The sequence below is a fragment of the Python bivittatus genome, unplaced genomic scaffold (genome assembly GCF_059951505.1).
Source record: "Python bivittatus isolate LINGU-HERP-01145 unplaced genomic scaffold, Pbiv_v1 ctg000220_np1212, whole genome shotgun sequence".
Taxonomy (NCBI): Eukaryota; Metazoa; Chordata; class Lepidosauria; order Squamata; family Pythonidae; genus Python; species Python bivittatus.
Genome location: NW_028277048.1, coordinates 8,327,471 through 8,349,229, shown reverse-complemented (window position 1 = coordinate 8,349,229; position 21,759 = coordinate 8,327,471). Strand labels below are relative to the sequence as shown.

Here is a 21,759-nt window from a genome sequence, read left to right as displayed (position 1 = left end):
TGCCAGTTTTATTGATGATGCAATCCCAAGCTAAATGCAGTGTCTAATACCTCTGCTGGCAGGCATATCCTTTGATGTTCTTATGCATTTGGAAGTTATTTGACTAAACTGATTAGCCTCTAAATATCATTCCCTTGTACCAATTACTTTAAGTGAACTCCTTGTCTTAGTTGTAAAGATGCAACTTCTCCAACCTACAACTTCCAGATGTGTTGGAACTATAACTTCCAGTATTCCATATCAGTATATATAGCCACAATATATCTGGAGGGTACCAAGTATGGGCAAGCTGATCTGGTCTCAGATGTTCTGAGATTAGATTTCTTGGGATAGCAGCTTTTCCACTGATGGATCCTTTCCTTTCTAACCTATAGCTTCTACTCCTGAAGAATCTAGAGAAAATAAGAAGGATAAGGATGGTGATAAAGCTGCAGAGGAGAATAAGCAAAAGGCTAAGGGGAGCAAGCCCCTTATGCCCACCTCTACTATTCTGCGGCTCCTGGCAGAGCTTGTGCGCTCATATGTGGGCATTGCTACATTAATTGCCAACTACAGTTACACTGTGGGCCAGTCCGAACTTATAAAAGAGGTAAGAAATTCTAAATGCACTGGTTGACCAGCACCAAGCAACTGTGGGCTTGGAAGCAAGGTAGAGCCAAGGAAAGATATTGAGGGCCAATATCCTAAATTAGTCCAGTGGATAGTAGAAAGCATCAATTTACAGAGAATTGTAATTTGGGTGGCGTTGTTGCTAAGGGAAGAAGATGGGGACTCTGGCTTTTCTTTTCCTACTGATCTCTTACTGGAACATTTCAGGACTGTAGCGTTTTGGCTTTTGTCCTGGACCATCTGCTGCCCCACACCCAGAATGCTGAAGACAAAGATACACCAGCCCTGGCTCGCCTCTTTCTAGCCAGTTTGGCTGCAGCGGGTAGTGGCACTGATGCCCAGGTGGCCTTGGTGAATGAGGTGAAGGCAGCCCTGGGCCGGGCATTGGCCATGGCAGAAAGCACTGAGAAACATGCCAGGTGAGGAAGGTGGGAAATGTTTGTTCTTAGAGATGGATCAGTACCTGAGGAAAGCTTTAGCGTTGTAGTTCTATGTTCTTGGACCTAGAGGTTCAGGCACTTTTTAGCCTTTGGTAGGATTTCAAGTGAAAGATATTAGTAAACTACATTTCTTCCCAGTATTATAAAAATGTAGGCACAGTACTTATAAAATTCTAAACATATCTTTGGAGGGTGCCTTCCCATGTCTGAGCTACCCAAGACCAAGCCTTTTCAGCGGTAGTCAAAATTTAGAATGTTATTCTCAGTAAAGTATGTAACAAGTAAAATGAGGATGTTTACTATGGGAAAGGAGAAGAATGCTCTGCCACAGATTTGGGACATGACAAGGTTGATTTCCATAATATTGCTCCGGTAAGCATAGAAACGTTGCTTTCGTGTTGATTCATGGTGCCCTATCTGACTTTAGGCTGCAGGCAGTAATGTGCATCATCAGCACCATCATGGAATCCTGCCCATCCACCTCCAGCTTCTATAGCAGTGCCACAGCCAAGACACAGCACAATGGCATGAACAACATCATCCGTCTGTTCCTCAAGAAGGGGCTGGTCAATGACTTGGCCAGAGTGCCCCATAGTCTTGATCTGTCCAGGTAATTTCTTCAAGAGATGGAGCAGAACTGCTTCAGGGCTACAGTGGTATTAAACAGTTTGGTTGGGAATTAAGAGATGAATTCCCCTCTGGTTTCCACTAAGATTTGTCTATGGGAAAAGTTTGAGCTCTGTCTTAGAATAGAATTCTGCCATATTGAGAGAACTAGAACTCTGATGCTGTCCCATTTTATTAAAGATTTCTATTATCTCTATATCAGCAAAGGTTTATTCTCTAATATCTGACTTTGCTCTAACTTGGAGAACTGTTTGTGTGTACTTTTTCCTAAAGTCCCAACATGGCCAACACAGTTAATGCTGCCTTGAAACCCCTGGAGACGTTGTCGCGTATTGTCAATCAGCCTAGCAGTCTCTTTGGTAGCAAGAGTGCCTCAAGCAAGAGCAAGGCAGAGCAGGATGCTCAGGGAGTAGCACGAGATGCCAGCAGTGGTCAACAAGATGCAGGTACATGCCTCATCTCATCTAAACATCCTTTTTTTTAATGGCTGTGCATCTGTATCTCTTCTCTGCCATTTTCCTTATCCCTTGCTATACTTGATTTATGGGTCTCTGCCTCTGCTCCCTCCTCTGGCAAGTTTTCCTTTTGACTTTTCGTATATATCTCCAGTGGTTTGTGCTTCAATAAAGTCAGTTCAAGAAAGGATAGGCCTCACTTTTCTCTGACTCTTAGGAGAAAGTGGAGAAACAGAAGCCCCTGAGGAGGATCATGATGTTGCACAAGCAGAAGTAGCAGATGGTGACATCATGGATGGTGAAGCAGAGACTGATACAGTGGTGATTGCAGGGCAGCCTGAAGTGCTGAGCACACAAGAGATGCAGGTATGAATGCTAGGTTGTAAGCATGTTCCCTGTATTTTGTATAAACTGTGACCACAGGTTTTTAAGATAGAAATATTGGCTACAATTGAGATGGGGGGTCACTTGAATTCCTGATTATGTTGCTTTAGGTGAAGTTTGTCTTGAATTGCATGCAGAGAAGAATAAAAGTGAAGGCTTGCAATCACCAGGTTCTTCTGTAAAACAGCATTTTCAGCCAATTGGCATCTGACCAAAACTCCCCAAATTCCCAAGCCAAGTGGCCAACAGCCATGGAAATTGAGAACTGGAATCCCATCTTATCTGAATGGTGCCAGGTTGGGGGAAGGCAACTTTAAATGATTGAATAAAACCTGGACTGATGTACTTAATTTTGCACAAATTTCCATAGTCTTTCCTTGTTTTATTCAGATCGTGATGTGTGAAGCAGGGGTGGGCTGCTAAATAGCTTCTACCTGTGATGGAGCAACAATCAGAGAGGTATTAACAGAACACAGGATTGTGCAGCTTCTCTGGAGTTTTAGGGCTTGTTAAGGTATGTGGAACTGGACCTCACTGATGTTCCCATCTCTGTCTTTCTAGGTGGAAAATGAACTGGAAGATCTGATTGATGAACTACTGGAGCAAGATGGTGGCTCAGGGAACAGTACTATAATAGGTGAGAGCACACACATAATTTGGTCTTAGGGTTGTCAGTTAGGATTTCTGGGCTTAATGTGTCTTGCTTTTTTCTCCCCAGGGGTGGTCTAAGGGAATCATTTTAATTCCACATTGTGTTTTATAGAATTCTATCTTCTATGAATGACTATTCCTCCATAGAGGAATGATAGAGAAAATTTGCTGCTGTTACTGCACATGCCATTTCCTGGCTGCTATTCTTTCACTGCATAGCATGGGAAAGCTGTACTATAGCTGGCACATGTCAGTGCTGTCTGTTCTCTCTTTAGAAGGAAAATATTTCATTTCTTTGTCAGGGGTGCTACTCAGAGGCAAATACATTCATGACATTGTCATCAGTGTATTTGTTTTAGTAACAGCATCACATCAGAATCATAATGGGTATTTATAGATAGAAGGGACAGCTCTGGCATTCCTTGACAGAAAGAAAGCTGTTCACTCATGATTCTGCTAAATCCTGTGCTCTACCTTTGTGTCCTTCAGTGGGCCGAAGTGGAGAGGATGAGTCTCAGGAGGATGTGTTGATGGATGAGGCACCTTCCAATCTGAGCCAGGCTTCCACACTTCAGGCCAACAGGGAAGGTGAGGCATTGCCTAAACACTTACCTCAAGTCATAAAAATGCCCATAGACATCCTTCCGGTGGGGGTGGTGCAGTGCTGGAGGAAAGAAACTTAACATTATATTCAAAATGGTCATAGACTTAAGCTCTTTTTTAGAAAGCAGAAAGATAAACATTTCTGTAATCTTGCTTCATAAGGCTTTTCCAATTTGGCAAGAAGAGTTTGGAGAATCCCATCAGAGAAATAACTGGAAAGATTTTCATTTAATTAGCACGAGCCACCTCACCTCACCTACACTCTCAATTCTGTTCTAGATTCTATGAATATCTTGGATCCTGAAGATGAGGAAGAGCACACACAGGAAGAAGACAGCAGTGGCAGCAATGAGGATGAAGATGACAGTCAGGATGAAGAAGAAGAAGAGGAGGAGGAAGATGAAGATGATCAGGTAAAGGCACTGGAGAAGAGCCAGCACAGAAGCCTACTTACTTTGCAATCTTCACATTACTGACTTGTACAGAATAACAAGGGAGGACAATTAAGAGTTGTTTTCAGTAGTCTCAGGTTAATAATGGCTGGAATCTGTAGTCTGTTTTATATATGATTAAATTAAAAGTTTTGTCCGATTTAGAATTTTCCTTGGTTCAGAGTAGCGAGAATGGGAAATGTGAAGAGATGGAATCCAGAATCCTGAATGCTAGCCAGTCTTTGAATTTGGTGTTTGCTGTTCTTGTAGGATGATGAAGAAGGCGAGGAAGGTGAAGAAGAGGAAGATGATGATGACGGCTCAGAGATGGAGTTAGATGAAGACTACCCTGATATGAATGCCTCTCCGCTGGTGCGTTTTGAACGCTTTGACCGTGAAGATGACCTCATCATAGAATTTGACAACATGTTCTCCAGCGCCAGTAAGAATTCTGAAACTCAGAAGCCGTAGGATGTGGGTGATATTCTTATACCTGTGGGAGTTGGGAAGCAAAATGTTGATGGACTAAGAAGCTGTTTATCTTACCATTGGAATGGAGTAGAGTCTTTCTTTATTTTGCCCAGGCTCATGAGATGAACTGGAATTTCCCAAAACAACACAGTCATTTAGAAGCCTATATGATGTTAGGTTTGCTAAGCCTGGGTCTGACCAATTTTGTAATGTAGGAAATCTCTCTACTTAAATCTTTATAGTCCCATCTTGATCTGCTAACTCTCCTATTTCTACTCCTAGCGGATATTCCTCCATCACCTGGTAATATTCCTGCCACTCACCCACTTATGGTACGGCATGCAGACCATAGCTCCTTGACTTTGGGTAGTGGTTCCTCCACTACTCGATTGGCACAAGGCATTGGTCGCAGCCAGAGGACATTACGACAGCTGACAGCAAATACAGGCCATACAATTCATGTGCATTATCCAGGCACCCGGCAGCCCAACCCACCTCTCATCCTGCAGAGGTAAGCCAAGGAGAAAGAGTAGAGCATAATGGGAACAATGGTGAATTTTAATAATTCTGTCAGTATCTCAATTTCCCACTTTCCAGTAATTTGCTTTAGAAGAGGGAGGCTCATTTCCAGTTTGGTCATTCATTGGATCATCCTTATCCCAGAACATTGCAGCATCTTTCCTAACTGTTTCCAATTACTGCATGTCTTCTTTAGATTGCTGGGTCCTTCAGCAGCTGCAGACATCCTACAGCTAAGTAGTAGCCTCCCATTGCAGAGTCGAGGTCGTGCTCGCCTCCTTGTAGGCAATGATGATGTGCATATAATTGCTCGCTCGGATGATGAGTTGCTGGATGACTTCTTTCATGACCAGAGCACAGCTACCAGCCAGGCAGGCAAGTCTTCAGGAGCTAATTGCTAAGGCTTTGGGAGACTGAAATAATTAATTGTGTCTTAAGCAGAGTTCTGAGTAAAATCAAGCTGACAGGAATTCTACAACCTAGAAATCCAGCATTTGCAAGCTTGGGGGAGGAGGAGAGGGAGGGGAGGGGAGGGGGAGGAATGGGGAAATTATTATTTTAAAGCAGCATTCTGGTACATTGATATATCTCAAGGTCTCCTAGTTCTTGAAAGCTGTTCTCTAGCTTTGATCAGGCCAATGTTAGTCATAACTAAGTCTCAATGAAACAACATTGATGCTTATAGAAAGCTTGCTCCAGAGAATTTATGATAAACTTTAGTTTAATTGTGTTAATTCCTCTGAAAATGCTTTTTAGAAAAATGCATTTAACATTTAGGCAATAATCCTGTGCACATTTACCTATATGCAAGCTTCATTTAACTTGGTGGGATTCACTTCTTGGCCTACATTCATAGGCCAAGAAATATATCAAATGATACCAAGCCTGCCTTCAATCTATATACAGCCTGCCCCTCCAAAACATTATTTCTTGATGTATCAATTACTGGGAAAAAAAAGATGCTAGATTTTTCTTATCTGAGCACTATGTTAACCCAGTGATTAACAACGTGGACTATTCCTGCATTCAGCATTTCTGCATTCAAGTGTAGAGAATACAGACCATATATGCATATATACAATTAGTCTTCTGTGTTAGAGTTGACCAGAATTACCACACCAACATATAGCACTGCATCTTCAAGAGAACTCCTTTGAGAGTGAGGGCTGCTGTACGAGTTCTTTCAAAAACGTCCCATCCATTCTTTTCTTTAGGAACCTTGTCGAGCATCCCAACTGCCTTGACACGCTGGACAGAAGAATGCAAAGTACTTGATGCAGAAAGTATGCATGATTGTGTTTCAGGTATGCTGATGAGTAGTTCCTTCTTTCAGCTAGCATAGTCCTCTCTTAAATTGGCTGTTCTTTATTGGATACCTTTCCTCCATTCAGTGGTCAAAGTTCCCATTATCAATCACTTGGAAGCCTTGCGGGATGAAGAGCTAGAGGAAAGAAGAGAGAAAAGACGCAAGCAGCTGGCTGAGGAGGAGGCCAAAGTGTCAGATAAGGCCAAAGATTCAGAAGACAAGGAGCAGAATCCTCAGGTTGGCAGTCAGACTTGACTATCTGTGGATTTTCTTTAAGACTCCCCAAAGAGCAGACTTTAGATTTGCAAGGCCTTTTCTAGCTGACATTGCTGCTAAAGTTGGTCAAAGAAGGATGATCCACTAGAAGGATGTTTAAGTTAGCACTGTATACTGCAGAACACAAACAACCACTGTTTATGAAAGGGAGACTTGGCCCTAACCACTTGCTGTTTCTAAGTGACTTCATCCCAGAGTCATCACATTTTTCTCCTAGACCCAGCCTGATCCCTACAGCTCTTTCTTTTCTTTTCTTTTTTAAAATAAAGCTTACATTCCATTTCAGCAGCAAAACAAGAGACTGGTTTGTTAAGTATGATTCATAATGAAATAGATTTTTACTTGCTGACAGCAGAAAAACAAATGGAGAATTTAATTGAACAAAATAGGAAAAATAAAATGCTCTAACAAGAATATAGAAATGACTTTATTTGTCTTTCTATGAAGTGCCTTTGAATCTCTGAATAATATGCATATAATTTTCCAAGAAAATGTTTAGGGTGCTCACAGATTTAGCATAACTTCCAGTTGATTTAATTCAATGTAGAGTGCCTTCCAGCATATAGCAGTTTAGATTTTTTTTCTTACTATGAATTATAAAAATACTAAATATTTGATATTTGTAAAACTGTCTCTTTAATAAGATAATTTAGCAGGAGTAATGGTTAGAAGAGATAAAATAGCCTTGTATTGTCTGCATGTCTTTTTATAATGCATCTCTGCATAGTAGCTTTGGATTTTAGGATAGAGCAAGCAAGTATGGAAATAGCAATGACTCTTTCTATGTGTTTACGAGCAATATGTAGAATATTAGTTTTTATGTGGAATTGCCCATAAACTTGACTAGAACAAACACAGATGGGAATACTGGGAGGGAGTAACACACACCCTCCTTCCTGTCCCAAACAGGAGATGTACATTAATGTTTTCCCAGCTACATTAGTCTTCAGAGCCTGAGTTGGATTGGTTGAATCATGAATCACTCTGATTTTTTTGTTTGTTGCCTCTGTAGGGACCAGTACCACAGTCAAACAGTTCAGCTGAGCAGAATCTTCCAGGTAATTTACTTTTTGCTGGATGTTTGCTTGGTGTCTTATTTTCCTCCCCCAGCCTAGCTCAAGCAGATGTTGTTCCCGGGCCCCCTGGGATGAGGTAGTAGATTGTATAGTTTTAGGGTCATACCCGGTCTTGGAGATAACTATACAATCTACTGTCTTTCCTATGAGGATTCCTAATTCCATCATGCCACCATTGCCTACTTTGAAGAAGAAGAAAGAAGCTACTGAAAGATTACACCTAACTCCAGCAAGGAACTGGGAATCAAAGCCCTGACTCTGGATGTAACACAGGAGATTCTTGGTTCCATTCCTAGGGCTGGGGATGTTTGCATAGGATATTATGTCTTACAAACTGCAGCCAGAAGTTGTGTGTGCTTTCGGCAGAGAAATTCCAACAAGGGTGCTCTCCTTCAATATAGGAGAATCAGGACAGGGGTAAGGGGAGGATCTGCTATAGTTCAAACAGTGGAAATAATATTTTGCCTTAATGCTAAGTGTTTGTGCATCTTGCTCCTACCAGGGTGAGGTAGTAAGTTGTATTGTTGTGGGGTAGGGATTTGTGCCCCAAATCAGAGATAACTATACAACTTACTACTTTCCCTGTGTGGGGTAAAGTACCCAAGATTGTGTTATGTTTTTCTCATCCACCTAGCTTTGTGCAAACTTGGAGTTCTAGCTTTGCTTTGCTAAAAAAAGGGTGAAGCCAAGGCCCTGTTTGAAATCCTCCTGCTGCTCAGTGGGTTGGGTTTTAAGCCAGCCTCCCTCCCTTTCTTGGCTCCCAGATGGTGCCACCCATCCCGACGGCTACCCCGCGGTCTCAACTGCCGCCAAAGACACCTCGGCTGGCCCTAAGCAGACTCTGGTCACATTGGAGAGCCCCCAGCAGCAACAGCAACAAGCGACAGGGGCAGGAGAGCTCCCTTCGGAGCTGGTGGGGCAGTCCACTGCTCAGGCTTCTGGGCAGCTGCTGATGCCAGTGGAGCAGGAGGACTCGGGCCCCGGGAGGCTGAGCACAGACGCCGAGGCCACGCAGATGGAGCTTTCACCTGCCCCCACCATCAGTAAGTGGCCTTAGGCTTCACCCTGCAGCCAGTGTTGCCCCTTTCTGTCCCTTGTACACATCTATGCAGTCATGTTTCCTATCTTTCTCCAAATGTTCAGCCTATTTTTTTCAAGGGTTTGTGTTTATGTGTGTATATTCGTGTGCAATTTTAACATGCAAAGTAAATGTCTACGTAACAATCCCCACTGTGATTTCGTCTTGGCTATCTCAATTAACCTCTTTTTTAACCTTTTTTTGTTTCAAAAAAACCAGCCTTTTTATGGAGGAATGAGTTCACATTTTGACTCTTAAATGATGACATGTTGGGCCAATTTATTTGGATTAGTATTCTGCCTTGATGGTTTTTCAAGTCAAGTTCTTCAGTCTGTCACTCCAGAGTCTTTTAATACATTACAGCCAAAATGTGGTATTGTCTTGTTGAATTGAAAGAAGAGCTCAGCTAACCTGGTGCTAGCAATCTTAATTAACAACAGATTTTCAATCCAGTATGACAAGCAATGTTCTCTGTCATAATTTCTTGGAGAGGGCTTCAACTCCCATGAAGTTCCTATGAGAAAGCTGCATCTTTCTGTGAATCTCTGTGAAAGAATTTGAGTTCCCTGCCCGTGAGCCCTCGTCTTGCTTTTCCCACCAGCTTCGCTCTCTCCAGAGAGAGCCGAAGACTCGGATGCCTTGACTGCCGTCAGCAGCCAGCTGGAGGGCTCACCCATGGACACCAGCAGCCTGGCTTCGTGCAATTTGGAAGAAGGCGTTGGAGAGAGTGGTGGGGCTAGCACTGTGGAACAGGCGGGCACAGATGCTGTGGTGGCAGCAGCTGATGCAACCCAGCAAGGGTCAAATGCCCACACTGCTAGGGAGGGCCAGCCTGATCCTGGCCAGCAGGTGGATGATGGGTAAGGGCCAGAAATCAAATATAAGAAGATGACCTGTCTTGTTTGTGTTAGCACTGCACTAATCATTAATACTGTTTCCTGCTACCCAGTTCCCCACCTGCTTCCTCCTCAGAGAGCTCCTCCACCAGAGATTCAGCTGTAGCCATTTCTGGTGCTGATTCTCGGGGCATCTTGGAAGAGCCATTGCCTTCTACCAGCAGTGAAGAGGAAGATCCTTTGGCAGGTAAACATTACAGGACCCAAAAAGATAACAGTGGGTTTATAATAGTTAACTTTTTTCTGTAGCACCAACAGTTGTATCTAATGTCCTTTTCAATAGGAATAAATCTTCCTGAAGGTGTTGACCCATCTTTTTTGGCTGCCCTGCCTGATGACATTCGACGTGAAGTGCTGCAAAACCAGTTGGGTATCCGGCCTCCTGCCCGTGCTGCCCCTACCACCACTGCTGCAACTCCAACACCTCCTGTGGTTGGCAATCCTGGTGTGACAGAAGTCAGTCCAGAGTTCTTAGCTGCTTTGCCCCCAGCTATCCAAGAAGAGGTATTACTATACTTCTTAAGGCTAACACAAAATTGAGGCAGTTGATTTGTAGAAGTAAGAAATTGAAGCTATCCTTGTAGTCCACAGTATTGGGATCTTGTTTATCTAAATCATTCTTTAGTCATACTTGTGTAATTCTCTTCTGTAAAGTCTCCAAGGAAAGGAATTTCATGATCATCCAAGTTTGTGGAATGGAGTCTGTTTATGAAATAAACATCCAGAATAGCTTTGCTCTTTCTGTGTAAAGGAGATTTAATTTTTTAAATGAGACACTAACTAATATCAGAATCAAGCTAAAGTGTTCCTGAGAAACTCATACAGATGTTCCAGTTGTGAGCTATTTAATTAATAGTTCTTTTGTAAGGACTTTTTTACACTTAATTTTTCAAACTTGTAGGAGGAGAGCCATGTTAGTCCATGGTGGCAGAAAAACAGGAATCTGGTAGCACCTTTTCTGACTAATACATTTTGTTAAAAAGTATAAGCTTTTGTAAAGCTGCTCACTTCATCAGATGCACTGGATCAGTTTTTTCATTCCTCCCCTTAAGGCTTAATATCGTATCAGCATCTCATTTATATTGATGCTGGATAACTGGCATTTTAAACGTTGCTGTTTTTGAGGACATGTGGTTGAAGAAGTGCTTTGCTTTTAGAAACTCTCTGTGCCTTTGGATTAGCATTTAAGGCCTCATTGTGATGAGGAAACGGTTGGCTTTTATGTTTTGGTCCCAACCATGCCCAACCCTAAAGCTTTTAAAATCTTTTCTTCTATTCCAGGTATTGGCACAGCAGCGGGCAGAACAGCAAAGGCGTGAGCTTGCTCAAAGCACAAGCTCAGACACACCCATGGATCCAGTAACTTTCATTCAAACACTGCCATCAGATCTGCGGCGCAGTGTGCTGGAGGACATGGAGGATAGCGTATTGGCAGTCATGCCTCCTGATATTGCTGCTGAGGCACAGGCTCTGCGGCGAGAACAAGAAGCACGCCAGCGTCAACTAATGCATGAGCGTCTCTTTGGCCACTCTAGCACTTCTGCCTTGTCTGCTATTTTGCGTAGTCCAGGTAAGGCAAGCCTTTCATGCTTTGTCATCATGCATTCTTTGGTTTATTAGATTTCAGCTCCTGATTTAATTACTTTGCTCCCCTCTTCACTCTACCCAGCCTTCACAAGCCGACTGAGTGGAAACAGAGGTGTCCAGTATACACGCTTGGCTGTACAAAGAGGTGGTACTTTCCAGATGGGTGGTAGCAGCAGCCACAGCAGGTACTAGATACTGAGTAGAGATAGGATTTCTCTGGAGGAGGGGTGCTCTGTGTGATCAGCAAAACTAGAGCTGTAATAATTGCCCCAAAGTAGTTATGCTAATGCCATGGAGGTGAGGTTAACTTGAAGTTTAAAAATTGGAGCGGCCATGATCTATCTCCAGGAATAAGAAAATGTCTATGCTTAGCTGTTCCAAAAAGTACTGCCTTTCTTTCTGCTTCACTGTGTAAGCTGAAGGACAGATTGGTCTGTTTTGGAAATAAAGAGCAGAGCTATACAGGTAGTCCTCAACTTACAACTACAGTTGGGACTGGAACCTCAGTCGCTAAGTGATGCAGTCATTAAGTGAGGCATCACGTGACTGCACCCAATTTTATGGCATTTTGCTGTGGCCGTTAAGTGAATCACCACAGTCATTAAGCGTATCACATGGTTGGTAAGCAAATCTGGCTTCCCCCATTGATTTTGCTCACTGGAAGCCAGCTGGGAAGGTCGCAAAATGGCGATCACATGACCCTGGGATGCTGCAACCATTGTAAATACATGCCAGTTGCCAATTGCCCAAATTTTGATCATGTGATCATGGGGATGCTGTGACGGTCATAAGTGTGAGGACCAGTCGTGAATCACCTTTTTCAGTGCATAGTCATAAGTAGAGGACTACCTGTAGTTTTAAGAACTAGCAGCCTTGAGGACAAGCATACTGTATTTGATTCAAACTTTGAGGGGTTCAGACTCAGTCTGGTTAACAGAATGAGTATTGACAGGAAAAGAGAACTTTCCAACTCATCATTGAAGTTACGACATGAGCAAACCTGCTTCTAGTGAGTGAGTCTATCTTTGATGGAAAAGGTTTCCTTTGGATGCCTTAAAGAATTATCTTGTGCTTTTGGAGTATGGTGTAAACTTCTCTGATATTTTTATTGTTGCTTCCTAGACCATCAGGCAGCAATGTAGACAGTCTGCTACGTTTGCGTGGACGCCTTCTGCTGGACCACGAGGCCTTGTCCTGTCTGTTGGTCCTGCTATTTGTAGACGAGCCAAAACTGAACACAAGCCGGCTTCATCGGGTGCTGCGGAACCTTTGTTATCATGCACAGACGCGTAGCTGGGTGATTCGGAGTCTACTTTCCATCCTGCAACGCAGCAGTGAGAGTGAACTGTGTGTGGAGACACCCAAGGGGACTGTCATGCCAGATGACAAAGGCAAAAGGGCAGCCAAGGGCTGTGCCCCAGACAGCCGGCCACTTGACCTATTGCATAAGATGGAATCCAAAAGCTCAGGGCAACTTTCTTGGCTCTCAGTTTCTATGGATGCAGCTCTGGGTTGTAGAACCAACATCTTCCAGATCCAACGGGCAGGAGGCCGCAAGCACACAGAGAAACATGCTGCTGCTGGTTCCACTGTTCATATACATCCACAGGCTGCTCCGGTGGTCTGCCGCCATGTACTTGATACTCTCATCCAACTTGCCAAGGTGAAGGCAAGAGATGTTTAGTGTGCTACTCTTGATAGGATGTGGAGCAGCAGTATTTTTTTCATTCTGGGGAATACTGGAAGGAAGCAGGCCAGTTTGTCTTAGAGAAAAGGTTGAGATAGTTGCACAGTTAAGAAAACAAAATTAATTCCATGTATAGAGCAAGATGACAAGGATGATTATCACAGGGAGATAGATGTAGGGAAAATACTATAAGTTCCTGAATAGAAAGCAATGAACAGTGCAGCTACTCATATGTATAATAGTATACCTTATTTACAAGATTTAAATCCATCTTGTCCATTGGTGTGCTAAATACAATAAAGAGAACCACTGCAGCATAAACACTTAAAAAAAAACCATATAGAATCACAATAAATTATAAATGGGGGAAGAGTGGAATTATAGTTTGTATTTCAGTATTTCTAAGCGTTTTCATTCTTAGATTTGAAGAATGAAACACAACTAAAACTTACTTCTCCCTTGTGGTGGTGGTTATTCAACAGCAGTAGTAAATCCCTTTCTGTGAAAACATTGGCCCAGTGATTGTCTGACAGAATTGTTGTCCTCATTATGGGTTGATTTGGCCAGAGTTCTGGTGCAGTAGGCTGCAATAATTCCTCCCCTCAAAGTCCATGTGCCAAGTTTGAAATACAAAAATACTGTAGCCTTCTCTGGTCCTATTTCTTTTATCCAAAAGAGTTGTATGAATTTAAAGGTAAAACATGTGGAATTCATAGCTTCTCCCCTTCAGTAGTAAAAGTTACCCTGAAGTGGTTTCTCCACCCACTTGCTGCAGTTTCAGGACATTGATGCTTAAATCTTTTCAGTGGGAAGGCTTACCCCAGTTCCAGGCCTGCCCACTACAAGATAATGTGGTTTCACAGAGCATTGGTTTTATGAATTTTCCTTATTACGTTACCAGCTGTATTCAGCATTCATTAATTTTACAATGAATGAAAGTCTGTTGTATATTTGCTTTATGCCTATCCAAGAGGAGACTGCAACTAATCACTGTTCTTCCAGGTTACAGGGCAAGAAACACTACTGGTATTCTAGGCAAGGAGCAAGAATGCTTATTTATATTAATTCTAGCATTCGAGAGTGAGTCTTTAGGAGTGGGTGGGCTGATTTTATTCTGTGCTTGAGATGTGACTGCTCAGTGCTAGTGCTGTTGAATTCCTTTTTATTAGCTACCATTGACAATAAGCTACAAACAGGTACTGTATACATTTTCTAGAGGTATATTATGTGTTCTGTGCTGCCAGTTACATACACAGATAGTTCTGCTACAAGCTCAAGGTATTTATTACACTTGTAAATCTTCAATTGGAGTAACACAAAAGTGTGTGAGAGATATAAAACTTCCTACTTTAAGTGTGTTTTAAAAAGTGAGCTCAAGTGCTTTCTTTTCTAAAAGAGTCCAGAAAAACCAATCACAGATTCAGAGAAGATCCAAGAGTAGACACTGTCTAATCCACAAATTAGCCAGGTAATCCAAAACACCACATGGACCAAGATGCAAGAAGGGAGTTAGAACATAGTTTGCCACCAAGAGCCAGATACGCAACTGTCCCCTGACTGCCAGATTGACTAATTTGCTAAGTCAGGCTTCTTTCTTTCAAGTAGATGGCTTGATTTCCTTTGTTCTACCTTTCATAATATGTGACCTGCTGCTGGCCTCAGGACCTTGCCTAATTCAGGCTCTGGGTCAGCCAACCCAGCCTGTACTTGTGTCTCCTCAAATGACTCTTCCCCCAGTGCATTCTCTTCTGTTAATTCCTGCAATACAGGCTAAGGGTCTGCCTGAATCTGAAGAATCGGACTGGCCTCTAACATTGGGGCAGTTAATTGCTTCTACCCCTCTATTCAGTTTTTTCCAGAACCTAGAGAATCTAGCCCTAGAAAGTGGCATGTGTACATGGGGCTTGGGGGAGGTGGGGGCAGTTAAATGGAAAGGGTTTATTGTTGCATTGTGAAATCAGAAAGGAACAACTAGTAATCTTTTAAAATTGAATGCAGAATACCAGCATGGATTCAGAGATCCTAGAAAGAGGCTTAATTCTCCTCCTTTCCTTTTCCCTACCTTTCCAGGTGTTTCCCAGCCACTTCACACAGCAGCGGACCAAAGAGACCAACTGTGAAAATGAGCGGGAGCGTGGTACTAAGCAGTCGAGCAGCCCTTGCCCAGGTCAGATGGGCACAAGTGGCATCTCCACAGACTTCTGGGACTTGTTGGTCAAACTGGATAACATGAATGTAAGCCGCAAGGGCAAGAACTCCATCAAATCTGTGCCTGTGAGCTCTGGCTCAGAAGGGGAGAGCTCCCCCTACAGCTTGGAAGCCTCTCCGTTGGGCCAGCTGATGAACATGCTGTCGCACCCAGTGATCAGACGGAGCTCTCTGCTGACTGAAAAGCTGCTGCGCCTGCTGTCTCTCATCTCCATTGCTCTTCCTGAGAACAAGAACGCGGCTGAGGGGGCAGCCAATTATATTGTTCCTAATGCAACCAGCACCCCAGCCCCTGCCCCCACCCCTGCTCCTACTCCTGCCCCTGCCCCCGCCCCCCTCCCAGTCCCTGTTCCTGTTCCTGTTCCTGTTCCTGCCTCTGCCCTGGCAGCGGCAGCGGTGGCTGCAACTGCTGCTTCTATTGCCACTTCTGGGGCTGCTGCCACAGTAACCACCACATCAACTGTCCCCACTGCTGTGTCCAGTAAGTCCTCTCATTTGGGGGCGGTGGGGCAGAGAAAGGGAAGCCTAGTCTAGTTTTGTAGGAGTTACAAGAGATACTTAGGCCTCACTCCCAGCTACTAGGAATCTTCCCCAGTGTTGTGGAGCAGTCAGAATCTCCCTCACTGACCAGAAAGGTAGAGATTATGTGACCATGATCTTTAGTATATAAAACCCTCCAAGCTTCTTCCTCCTTTCACTTCATCCCCTTTTTTTGCCCAGGATAGAGCTCCCTTTCACTTCTTGATCTTTTTAATCTTCTGTACTTCACTGTACATTTGTTCTTGATCTGCCTCTGCATTTTGTTGTTTTTTTTAAATCTCTCTTCTCTCTATTCTCTTCCCTCTTTGGCTTTCCACAATGGATGGCACAGAGAAAAGAAAAGAAAAAGTTTAGACACATTCAAATGATGAGGGGAACTATACAGCAACTGCCTAAACACTTTGCATCAGCTACTGAGGTGTAGTGCAAGACAGCAGTGATGAGGTAATTGGCTATATCGATAGCTATAGCTTCCTGCATCATGCCAGGTATAGCCACCATAACAGCTGTTTTGCGGCTGATGTGATAGAATTACCTTTTTGCAATTACCTGTAGGTAGGTAGGTATGTATGTATGTGCCGGTCATAGCTACCATAGGGATTGTTTTTGGCAATGGAAGATAAAGAAGGTCTGAGATTTCCAGTCCCTAAATAATACATGTATAGTTGCCTTTTTTCTGGAATTTAAAGAAAGAGCCAGAATTTTCCATTTTAGGGGTTAGCCATATGTACATTGCCTTGAGCTCCAAAATGAAAAGGAGAATATAAATCTAATAAAATAAGTAAAGTATGCTAATTCAAAACAAGAATGGAAAGATTTACATCCTAAGTATCAATTATATTTACATCCTAAATATAACAAAACAAGAGTAATTATGAATCGTGCACACACCTTTGCTCAGCATAGCAACACTTTTTTTTACATTTGACCTGCTTAAAGACCAGAATAACTGCAGTAAATAAGTCAAAACAGCAGGTCAAATATTCCTCTGCAGTAAAATGCAACAGTATACCCAAGAGTATGTACAGTGTACACCCCCCCCCGAAAGCAGGCCAATCAGCAGATTCTTTTTTTAAACGCACTCTGAAGCCTCCATAAACAAAAGGGCACAAAGGACTGCAGCACACTGTAATTATGAATATAAAAAACATGGCCAACCAACCAACCAAATTATTTTTTCAAATGCGCTCAAATACCAATGAAACCAAAGCTAACTATCAATATAGAAAACTTTTTTTGCAGAGAAATACTATTGATGTCTTGCTAAGAATTCAGTGCTTTAATACTTTTGGAAAGAACATACCTGCCCCTCAGGGAAAGTTATGGAATTCTGGTCCTTGGTTTTCTGGGACGTCATTGTGGATGTTATCCTTTTCCAAAGTATTTGATTCAAGCTATTTGACTTAAATCACTGCTAATCTTAGGCAAAATTCAAGGTTTCCTGCATCTCTTGAGAGGAAAGAGCCTTTACAACCTCCACCCTGGCTTTGTCTGATGAGGAACATGGTCAGGGTGGACTGGAGTTTCTTAAGAGGCTTGATGAATCAGCAGAGAGGTTAGCCATTATTTTTACAAGACTGTTTTGATCCAAAGTTGGAATGTGAAGAATGCCTCATATTCTAATCTAGCCCTATTACGGACACCCATCTTGAAGATAATATCAGTTAACAGCAAATTGATCCTGAGCTGCTCATGTGTGATTTATAGTGCATTATGTCTTAACCAAAGCAGACAATATTTTAGCCATAACTTACTTGAATTGCTGTGGGCCACCAAATCTTTAGCCCATTCACTTGGAGGTTAAGTATAATGTCTCAATAACAGCCAAAATGTTCAGGATGCATTCACTTTTGAAATATGTTCTCTAAGTTGCTAACGTTACCTTCTCGTTAGATTTAGGGGATTGGTGCTTCAGTCAATCCATTACCTCCTTCTTCAATAGCAGTGTGTCTCTTCTGTCTTATCTTCTTTTCTTCAGCAGAGGTGGCATGTGAGCTATTACCTTGATTGAGATGAGGCTGAAAGAGTTTTTATACTAAAAACCTTGGTCACAAGATTGCTATTTTCTGGATGGTAGGAGAGATTATTTTGGTTGATGCCTCACATCCGGTGTTCCTTTGTTTATTTAGTCATTCTCTGGTTTCTAAAGCTTTGGTGGACATAGCCATATAGTTTCAAATGTATCAGTGTAAACAACATGAAAGCTAATTTTTTTTTTAGAGAATAGGAAGCTGAGGCTTTCAGGCTGATTGCTGTACTAGAAATACTCTGCTATACCTACAGTACTGTGCAAACGTTTTAGGCAGATGTGAAAAAATGTTGTAAAGTAAGAATGCTTGCAAAAATGTATATTGTAATTGTTTATGTTTATCAATTTACAAAATGCAAAGTGAGCGAACAGAAGAGAAATCCAAATGAAATCAATATTTGGTGTGATCACCCTTTGCCTTCAAACCAGCATCAATTCTTCTAGGTACACTTGCACATAGTTTTTGAAGGAACTCGGCAGGTAGGTTGTTCCAAATGTCTTGGAAAACTAACCACAGATCTCCTGTGGATGTAGGCTGCCTCAAATCCTTCTGTCTCTTCATGTAATCCCAGACAGACTCGATGATGTTGAGATCAGGGCTCTGTGGGGCCAAACCATCACTTCCAGGACTCCTTGTTCTTCTTTATGCTGAAGATAGTTCTTAATGACATTGGCTGTATGTTTGGGGCCACTGTTCTGCCAATTTGGGGGCCAATCACACACCTCCCTGATGGTATGGCATGATGGATAAGTATCTGCCTGTATTTCTCAGCACTGAGGACACCATTGATCCTGACCAAATCTCCAACTCCATTTGCAGAAATGCAGCCCCAAACTTGCAAGGAACCTCCACCATGCTTCACTATTGCCTGCAGACACTCATTATTGTACCTGTCAGGTTCAGTCCAGAATCACACAAGATAGTCCGGAAAGTAGTTCAGCTTCTTTATTTGCTAGTACCTAAAGGATGAGCATGAAACTGAGCAAACTCAGGGAGGCAGTGAAGGACAGGAAGGCCTGGCACAATATGGTTCATGGGGTCACGAAGAGTTGGACACAACTTAACAACTGAACAACAACAACCTAAAGGACAGAATCTCACCAGACTAATTCCCCAACGAAAGCAACTATAACCACTAAGCCCTTAGGGAGGAGCCAATCTCTTCCCCCTTACTTTCACACAGTCCAGCTGGAGGCTGAGGAGATGCTTGGAATGTCACTCCCCCTCCCTGTAACCCTGAAGCTCCATTTCAGAATCCTCCCCACTCAAGCCTTCCATCACAGTACCGCTCTCTAGCCCTTCAGCGAACAAATTGCCTCCTGCTACAGCCAAATATTTCAAATTTGGACTTATCAGTCCAGAGCCCCTGCTGCCATTTTTCTGCACCCCAGTTCCTATGTTTTCGTGCATAATTGAGTCGCTTAGCCTTGTTTCCACATTGGAGGTATGGCTTTTTGGCCGCAATTCTTCCATGAAAACCACTTCTGGCCAGACTTCTCTGGACAATAGATAGGTGTACCTGGGTCCCACTGGTTTCCGCCAGTTCTGTGCTGATGGCACTGCTGGACATCTTCCAATGTTGAAGGGAAGCAAGCATGATGTGTCTTTCATCTGCCACATTAAGTTTCCTTGGCCGACCACTGTGTCTATGGTCCTCAATATTGCCCATTTCTTTGTACTTCCTCAAAAGAGCTTGAACAGCACATCTTAAAACCCCAGTCTGCTTTTAAATTTTTGCCTGGGAGAGACCTCACTGATGCAGTATAACTACCTTGTGTCTTGTTGCTTGTGTTCAGTCTTGCCATGGTATATGCCCTGTGACATGAAACTGTCTTCACCTTAGTAGCAGAGTTTGGCTGTTCCTCACCCAGTTTTAAGCCGCCTACACAGCTGTTTCTGTTTCAGTTAATGACTGTTTCAACCTACATATGAAATTGATGATCATTAGCACCTGCTTGGTATAATTGGTTAATCATACACCTGACTCTAATCCTACAAGATCCCTGACTTTGTGCAAGTGTACAAAATGTGCAAGTGTAAGAATTGATGCTGGTTTGAACCTAAAGGGTAGTCACACCAAATATTGATTTGATTTAGATTTCTCTTCTGTTCACTCACTTTGCATTTTGTAAATTGATAAACAATTACAATATATATTTTTGAAGCATTCTTACTTTACAGCATTTTTTCGCACCTGCCTAAAACTTTTGCACAGTACTGTATATTGTGCTCTCACAGAATTACTGTTAATGTGATTATGTCCTGCTTTTTCTCTAGAAGCTCAAAAGGGTGTACATAGTGTGTCACCCCTCATGTGATCCTCACTATAACTACTCTGTGAGGCAGGATGGACTAGGACTTAATGACTGGTCCAAAATCACTCTGAACTTCATGGCTGAGTAGGGACCTGAACTTGGGTCTGTCCACTCTCCACCTGATGCCTTAATTGTACTAGAATCGATTGATAAACAGTAAGGCCTTGACTGGGAGAAATGTGGATGGTGGAAGGGATCTCTATTTTATTGGTTTCTGCAATGTGTTGAAGGCTTCTAAAATAGGAATGGCAGGAGAAAGTTCAGTAGAGGCTTGCACATAAAGTATCGAGGATTTTCTGGTTATTCTAATATGAAGTTTAAATCCAAGATGACATGGATTTTGCATGTTGTCTCTCTTCGCAGCTATTGCAAAACCAAGCAAATCTCCAGCTAAGGTGGGTGAAGGAGGAGGTGGAGGTGGGATTGATAGCAAAATGGCAGCTTCAGGCCTAACGGAAAACCAGCTTCAGCTGTCTGTGGAGGTGAGTGACAGTAGAGTGATGGGAGCGGCCATCAAGAGGTGGAGAGTAGGGGCTCAAACTTCTAGCTCTATAACAAAACTCTCTTTTCGTCTGCTAGGTGTTGACATCACACTCATGCTCTGAAGAAGGCCTGGAAGATGCTGCCAATGTTCTCTTACAACTGTCACGAGGTGACCCAACCACACGTGACACTGTGCTCAAGCTCCTGCTTAACGGGGCCCGGCAACTGGGCTATACTCTTTGCAAACAGATAGGTAAATAAATACCTGTGTTGGAAGCACTGTAGAGTTAATGCCCAAGCCTTGCCTTTTTCTTTGAGCATCACAATCCAGAGATGAAGCCAGAAAAGGGCTTCTTTAAAGAAGCAGTGCTGTGCTGATACACAAGTCTGAGGACACCCTTGAGAATACATTGTAGCCAATGTTTAGAGCAATCTCTCCTTGCAGCCAAGATTGTTTCAAAAGCTTGTTTCTTTGCTTTAAATTGAGACAATCCTGTTAGAACTTCCTCAGTATAGGGAATTGCACTATACAGGTAGTCCTCATCTTGTTTAGCAACCATTCGAAGTTACGACTGTTGGGAAAAAGTTTTGCGACCAATCCTCACATTTGTGACCATTGCAGCATCCCATGGTCACATGATCGCCATTCAGGTGCTTCACCGCCAGCTTCCAACAAGCAGAATTAATGGAGAACACAGAAATGAAATTGCAAGTTGTCACGTGATGTCTTTCTTAATAACCATGGTGATTCGCTTAATGATGGAAGTGGAAGTGAGATCCTAAGTCTGGTGCAGTCACGTGAAGTTTTGCTTAGCAACTGCAGCATTTAGTGACAGAGTTACTGGTTCTAGTTGTGGTCAGTAAGTGAGGACTGCCTGTATGGGCTACTAGTATGAAGCTATTTCTCAGGACATGCGGCTTGTTTAAAAAAGGTTCACTGCCTCAAATAGAGGTGTAATGGTTTGTGATTTATGGATCCAGATTTGTTTCTTGAGGCCAAATAGATCAATCCCATCTCTAGTGATGCCAATGTATAAATGGTATATATCTTAATGGAGCTATTCCTCAGGAGCCTTTGGACATTCCA

The 21,759-nt window shown here is 42.8% G+C and overlaps 1 protein-coding gene across 3 annotated transcripts in view; it reads left to right on the top strand.

Moving 5' to 3' along the window:
- The window catches only part of HUWE1 (HECT, UBA and WWE domain containing E3 ubiquitin protein ligase 1), a 111,240-nt gene that overhangs the window by 81,074 nt on the left and 8,407 nt on the right, over positions 1 to 21,759 (top strand). For all 3 annotated transcript variants that reach the window (XM_088137784.1, XM_088137783.1, XM_088137782.1), the window contains exons 47-70: positions 375 to 589; positions 817 to 1,028; positions 1,477 to 1,659; positions 1,950 to 2,122; positions 2,349 to 2,497; positions 3,077 to 3,152; positions 3,656 to 3,754; positions 4,049 to 4,182; positions 4,471 to 4,642; positions 4,954 to 5,182; positions 5,387 to 5,565; positions 6,405 to 6,494; positions 6,582 to 6,733; positions 7,785 to 7,830; positions 8,613 to 8,891; positions 9,528 to 9,786; positions 9,876 to 10,009; positions 10,106 to 10,326; positions 11,104 to 11,392; positions 11,492 to 11,594; positions 12,532 to 13,072; positions 15,167 to 15,785; positions 20,553 to 20,671; positions 20,769 to 20,925. In XM_088137784.1, the coding sequence (XP_087993910.1) occupies positions 375 to 589; positions 817 to 1,028; positions 1,477 to 1,659; positions 1,950 to 2,122; positions 2,349 to 2,497; positions 3,077 to 3,152; positions 3,656 to 3,754; positions 4,049 to 4,182; positions 4,471 to 4,642; positions 4,954 to 5,182; positions 5,387 to 5,565; positions 6,405 to 6,494; positions 6,582 to 6,733; positions 7,785 to 7,830; positions 8,613 to 8,891; positions 9,528 to 9,786; positions 9,876 to 10,009; positions 10,106 to 10,326; positions 11,104 to 11,392; positions 11,492 to 11,594; positions 12,532 to 13,072; positions 15,167 to 15,785; positions 20,553 to 20,671; positions 20,769 to 20,925 (4,830 nt within the window). The remainder of the gene's footprint in view (positions 1 to 374; positions 590 to 816; positions 1,029 to 1,476; positions 1,660 to 1,949; positions 2,123 to 2,348; positions 2,498 to 3,076; positions 3,153 to 3,655; positions 3,755 to 4,048; positions 4,183 to 4,470; positions 4,643 to 4,953; positions 5,183 to 5,386; positions 5,566 to 6,404; positions 6,495 to 6,581; positions 6,734 to 7,784; positions 7,831 to 8,612; positions 8,892 to 9,527; positions 9,787 to 9,875; positions 10,010 to 10,105; positions 10,327 to 11,103; positions 11,393 to 11,491; positions 11,595 to 12,531; positions 13,073 to 15,166; positions 15,786 to 20,552; positions 20,672 to 20,768; positions 20,926 to 21,759) is intronic.